Source organism: Drosophila novamexicana, unplaced genomic scaffold (assembly GCF_003285875.2).
Source record: "Drosophila novamexicana strain 15010-1031.04,08,12 unplaced genomic scaffold, DnovRS2.1 tig00000009-arrow-pilon, whole genome shotgun sequence".
Lineage (NCBI taxonomy): Eukaryota > Metazoa > Arthropoda > Insecta > Diptera > Drosophilidae > Drosophila > Drosophila novamexicana.
Window position 1 is genome coordinate 3,493,386 of NW_020824766.1, and position 6,079 is coordinate 3,499,464.

Genomic DNA, 6,079 nt, shown 5'->3' on the forward strand with positions numbered 1-6,079 from the left:
TTTGGAGCAGCGCGCATGCCACACACAGTTTAAATATGTGAAATTAGTACAAATCGTGATTTCAACAGCGAACGACCGACGACGAACGACGAAGCGGCGAAAACAACAACGAACGTGTCGGGGGATCGTAACGTCAACGTCGAGTGGCAACACCAGCAGGCAACAACAACGGCAGCAGCAGCAACGTCACGTCGCACGTATGTATTGCGGCAACAACAACATGCAATAAAACAGCTGATAGCAGCAACAAATAGAAAACCCAAAACAGTCAGCAGCAACAGCAACAACAACAACAACAACAAAGCGTCGCATTATCAAGCGAGCAACCAACAGGTCTCCGGGCAGAGCAGCCGCAACAACAGCAGCAGCAGCAGCAGCAGCAGCAGCGAGTCGTTGAGTGAGCGAAAAAAAGCCCCCGCGTGCCGCTGCAACCAGCACATACACACACTTGCGCGCAAGCTTGCCCGTACGTGTGCCTACACCAACACAAGCACAGCAAACACAGAGTCGCACACCTTTGCGTTGATTTTGGACGAAGCGACGTCGCACAGTGGTACGCGCTGGCGAACAAAAGCTGAACCCACGTGGTAAACGATCCATAGATTGCAGTTTATTATCCTACTTATTATCTTTCAATTTATATTCCCTTTTTATTTATTCAACCCCATTTTAAATAAATACTAATTTGGTATTTATATAATATTGCTATAATATTATTCGTATTATGATAAAAATTATAACAAATAATTATCTTGAACAGATTTGGCAAATTGTTTTAAAATTTCATTTTAAAGAGAGTTTCCAAGTAATCATATCAACTACTAGTTACGAATTAAATGTACATTGAAAAGAACACTTTCTTTTCATATTTAAGGTTTCAGTATTATAAAAAAATCAAAAAGTCAGAGGATTTTAGTGTCTTGCTTACATTTTATTGAAAAAGTTCTGCTCTATGCATATGAATTTTGGATTATTCAATCCAAAAGAATTTCATTATTTCAAGTTATTAGCATTTTGGTAAATTGCATGTCAGTTGTGTACCACTGTGCATCGCTCAGTCGCGCGCTCTCTCGCACAAAGTGCAGCTGAGCTGCCGTTTGGTCGCCGCCGCCGCCACACTTGCCGCTGCCGCTGCCGCTACGCTTCCTCTGCCACACAACCGCTAGCCGCGGCCGCCGCCGCCTCAGTCGAAAGTCAAAAGCAACGTGTTGTGGACGCTTTTTTTTACGTCGCGTTGCGTTTTGCGTTGCGTTGCGTTTACCTTCTTTGCTACCTTCCTCTCTATCTATCTCTCTCTCTCCGGCAGCCGCTCGCGCGCGCGCGCCTATCCATCCAGCCAGCGCAACCACAGCCGTACCAGCACCAACCACAGCCACAGCCACACCACCCACTGCACCGTCACAGCAGCAGCACCACCACCACCACCAACGTCTCCTTAACAGTTAACTTTCTCCGCACGATGTCCAGCAGCGGCGCCAGCGCAGCGCAGTACAAACTCGACGCCAACTCCAATGCCATTGCATTGATTGCGGACGCCGCAGCGCTGCCGCCGTCGCCGTCGGCGCTGGCATCGCCCGCGGACCGCATCGAGTGGTCGCGCGCAACGATCTTGGGCTTCATCGAGGATTATCGACGACAGCGCGTGCTCTGGGACCCCAACACCAAAGGCTACCACATCAAGCAGACCAAATACGAAGCCTTGAAGCTGCTCAGCCAAAAATATGGCACGGAAATTCGCTCGATACGCTCGAAAATCAAATCGCTGCGCTCCTCCTTCCATCGCGAGCACGGCAAGGTGCTCAACGGACGCAGCCGCGGCGTTCACTATCAGCCCATGTGGTTTGCATATGAGGCCATACGATTTATTTTGGATGGTGAACGCGACGTTGACGCCGCCGTCTTGGATGCCGCCGTTGACGGCGACGTTGAGCCGGCTGCAGCGGCAGCGCTGCTGGACTCGGAAGCAGCTGATAAACTGGCGCTGATGCATAGCCTAGATCTGGAACAGCTGACAGCTGCTGGCAAGCAACAGGTTGAGCAGCAGCACCAGCAGCAGCAGCATCACGAAGAGTTTGCTGCTCGCGTCGCTGCCGCTGTCGCTGCTGTGGCAGCCGCTGCAGCAGCGGCCAACGTCAGGGAACGGGAACACACTATGGACACCGATGCAGCGGTCTCCGATGCCAATTCCAATGGCTGTGCGGCCAACAGCGGCGGCAGCGACGCAACAGCATCATCAGCAGCGGCCGCTGCAGTCGTCTCAGCTGCTGTGGTAAGCGCATATTGCCTATTGCCTATTTCTTATTGATTTTACTTTGTTGTGCATATTATTTCTCATTCCTTATGCTCTATACACTGTAAAGCCGCAGAGTATATGCGGTATGTACATATAGACATGTTTGTATGACATGCACAGGCAAGAGCACGTGCACGCACATACATACGTACATAAACGCATACTATTGCAATCTTTTCATAATCGTACTAAATTAAAATCTATTTCGCTTAACATATTATTACCAATTCAGTTAGATAGAGTATTTAGCTATCGTGCATACTCAACTGCAGTATTCTTTTTTGTTTGTTGTTGTCGTTCCGGTAAAGCTTTTGCTTTTCGTGCCAGTGAGAATGAGTGTATGTGTGCATGTGTACTTGTGTGCTTGTATGCGTGAGTGGTTTGACTTGTTTTGCGGCAACAGCAGCAGCACACGCGCCGACGCTGCTGGCTCTGTGTCTAGCGGTTCGTCAGCCAGCAACAGCAAAAACTGTGGCGCACAGTGGCACGAGCATTTTAGTGCCAAACAAAACACAATATGTATGCACTGCTACTTGCACAATTTCTTCGCACTCCTTTTGTTTTATAATTCGCCTTGCCCTTGCACAGAATTGAACACATCAAAAATATTGATTGGGTGGCAACACTGCACTGACACTCAGCGCTGCAATTGCAGAAGGAATCGTTGCTTTCATTTGCCATTTCGAGTTAGTTTCGTAACAAATTAATTCATCGATATATTATTATATTATTTATCGCGTCGGCACTTTGCAATAATTATTTGTCACTGTGCTGTGGCGCTGGCTGCTATTGCGTCGCATGCGCTTGATAAGCGTCGTGTGTTGTGCAAGTATGTGTGTCCTGTGCGCATGTGTGTGTGTGTGTCAACTGGCTTTGATTTGCGCTACGTTAGCCATAGCAATAGCCATATGTGTGTTGCATCAGCCGTAGAAATCGGCAGCTACACGTTTTGCGCCGACCCTGCCCCTCAGCGGCTGCCCCACCCCCCGCCCACCAGCGCTGGCAATGGACCCGCCTAAGCAGCAGCAGCTTCAGCTGGTTGCTGCGCTGCGTTTTGCGTTTGTTTTTGTTTCGTTCGTTCGTTCGCTTCGCCTCGTCCGTCTATTCGTCTGCTTCTCTGTTTCACTGTTTCTCTGGCCACTCGCTGGTCCACTTCAATGTTGACTTCGCCGCGTCGCCAGCCTCTGCCCCGCCGCCGTTAACTAATTTAATCGCCGCAGTCATCTGTGTGCAAAGTGTGTCTGTGGCTGTGCATGTGTCTGTGTCTGTTGCCCACATTTATTTATTTATTTTTTATTACTACTCTAATTTGTTTTTCTCTCTGCTTTATTTTTTGTTGCTTCGTCTTTGCCTATTGTTGTTGTTGTGGATTTTGTTATTATTATTTGTCTGGCAAATTCTTAACATTTGCCATGTTGTAGTGTGTTGTAGTTGTACTTGTAGCTGTAGTTGCAGTTGTTGCTAATTTTTAACGATTTGTTTTCGCTCGCTCTTTCGCAGACGCGTTCCTCTTCCGACTTGGATGGCGAGAGCTATTGCAATATCAGCGCCGAGGATGTGAAAACAGAAATTGTGAGTACGACGTGCGACTACTTAAGTCCAGCACACGATTAATTGTAATAAGTATAATTGACCTAACTGAAATACCCTGTACGCACACAAGCTATGGGGTATATACGTGGGTGTAAAGAGAAAATGCACATACAGTTTTTCTGTCGTTAGCAAAAACACTTTATTGACATTCTGTATACAAAATGCTTTACACATAAGAACAGGGTATATTATTAAGGATTAGATGGGGATATATTTTGAATAGTAAATTGTCTGGATTAACTAAGATTTTGCAGTTATCAATTAATGCAATTGAAGAGTTAACTAACCCAAGTTCAATCCACCCTCTTGCTTTCCCTTGCATCCTTTAATCTTTGGAACACAGATCGAACACGAACCTGAGCTGGGCATGCTCGACCGGCAGACGAGCACGCCGCTCTCTGCGAGCTATTATAAGCCCACGGATCTGACATATAATCCGCGCAAGCGCAAGGCGCAGATGGATGAGCTGGATGGCGGCGGTGATCTCAGTGCTGGCGTGGGCGTTGGTATTGTCGGGGGCGTGGTCGGTGCGCTGACTTTGACGCCGATCAAGTCCACAACGCACTCGCAGCAGCAGCAGCAACAACAACAACACCAGCATCAACAGATGAACCACAATCAGATCGCATTTCATACGCTCCAGCAACACTTTAGCCACAATCTCAGCCACAGCAGCCACAACGGCAATGGGCACCCACAACAGCAACAACAACAACATCAACAACAACAACAGCAGCAACAACAACAACAACATTCCAATAACATGGCACAAAAACGTGATCGTGATCGTGATCTCTCCTCCTCGCCAACCATGGCCAATCATATAAGCAGCAACAACCACCACTCGTCCACATCCTTGGAGCTGCACTCGCTGGCGACGACGACGACAACGGCGAGCAGCGGCATCTCGAGCAGCGCTGCCACGCCCAAGATCAGCAACAACAATGGAAGTGGGAGCAGCAATCTGAGTGCCAGCCATGTGGATGAGTACGGAGTTTTTGGTGAGTACGTGGCCATCACCATACGCAAGCTGAAGACATCCAAGTCGAAGATCGTGGTGAAGCACCTGATCAACAATCTGCTGTACGAGGCGGAGCTGGGCAAGTACGATCAGGGCATGCCGGCCTCCAAGGAGCCGCCGCAGCTCTACAAGATGCAATAGACGACGGGGCAGACCTGGAACTGGAACTGGGACCCGACCCCCGACCAGGGACCGGATCGAGAGAAGAAGAAGAAACACGCACTAGTCAGCAACGCAAACAGAGCAACAAGCAACAAGCAACAAGAGCCAACAATTCTAAGGGTAGTTAGGGGTGGGTTTAGAAGCCAAGCGCATTTCATTCAGGGACAAAGACCATTTAAGTACTTTTATACAAATACATAAAATATAACATAAATATATATACATATATGTACATAAATACTATATAGACGCATATCAGCGATATCGCACAGATTAGTCAATCAAGAGTCAGCAAAACCCACGAGAATCCTTTCTTATTATATTACTTGATTTTTTGCCAAGGGAAACGCATTAATTCAAATCAATTAAATAATACGTTTAATATTATTATTTCCCTTTTTGTTTATGTATCTTTTTTTTTATTATGCAAACATTTTTTGAGTTTTATCTTTTATTTTTTTTATTTGTTTACCTTATTTACATTTGGCAATAACACTTTGAACTCAGGTGCCTTTATTTCGTAGTCAATTAAGAGTTGTTATCTTATGCATTAATGAATCGATATGCATTAAATGAATGTATATGTATATACACACACGTATGTCTTAAATGTATATATACTAAGTGCCCATGTTGAATCAGCAACAAAAAACTGTAAACTTAATTCAATTTTGTTTTGGGAACATGTCCAGATGTAAACGCTATAAATACTTACACATGTTTCCCACTTAAAGCGCGATGTACATAAAAAATAAATATAAAAAATGAAAAAAAAACAACATTTAATTATATTTAAGTATCTATTACAATTTTGTTACTGAAACTTATTTGAATTCGAGCAAGAGTTAACTAATAAAACTGTTGAATTATTTCATTTTGAAAATGATATCAATGCCTATAGAAATGCATCCGATCTGATAAGTAAGGGAGAAATCATACGACTTCTCCAGCCTAAATCGAAATTCATTTAAGATGTGCTCATGTACGGGTTGAAGGTTAAGACTCCGCCG

General features: G+C 45.6%; 1 protein-coding gene across 1 annotated transcript; it reads left to right on the forward strand.

The window, feature by feature from the left end:
- Positions 1-800: 800 nt before the first annotated feature.
- LOC115767930 (ecdysone-induced protein 74EF) lies at positions 801-5,487 on the forward strand. The gene is made up of 3 exons (XM_030712305.1): positions 801-2,269; positions 3,794-3,865; positions 4,230-5,487. The coding sequence occupies exons 1-3, from the start codon at positions 1,460-1,462 to the stop codon at positions 5,046-5,048; spliced, it is 1,701 nt and encodes a 566-aa protein (XP_030568165.1). The 5' UTR covers positions 801-1,459; the 3' UTR covers positions 5,049-5,487.
- The last annotated feature ends 592 nt before the right edge of the window (positions 5,488-6,079 follow it).

Coding starts and splice junctions, on each gene's coding strand:
- LOC115767930 (XM_030712305.1), top strand. CDS start 1,460: ATGTCCAGCAGCGGCGCCAGCGCAGCGCAGTACAAACTCGACGCCAAC. Junction 2,270..3,793: donor CAGTCGTCTCAGCTGCTGTG/GTAAGCGCATAT, acceptor GCTCTTTCGCAG/ACGCGTTCCTCTTCCGACTT. Junction 3,866..4,229: donor AGGATGTGAAAACAGAAATT/GTGAGTACGACG, acceptor TTTGGAACACAG/ATCGAACACGAACCTGAGCT.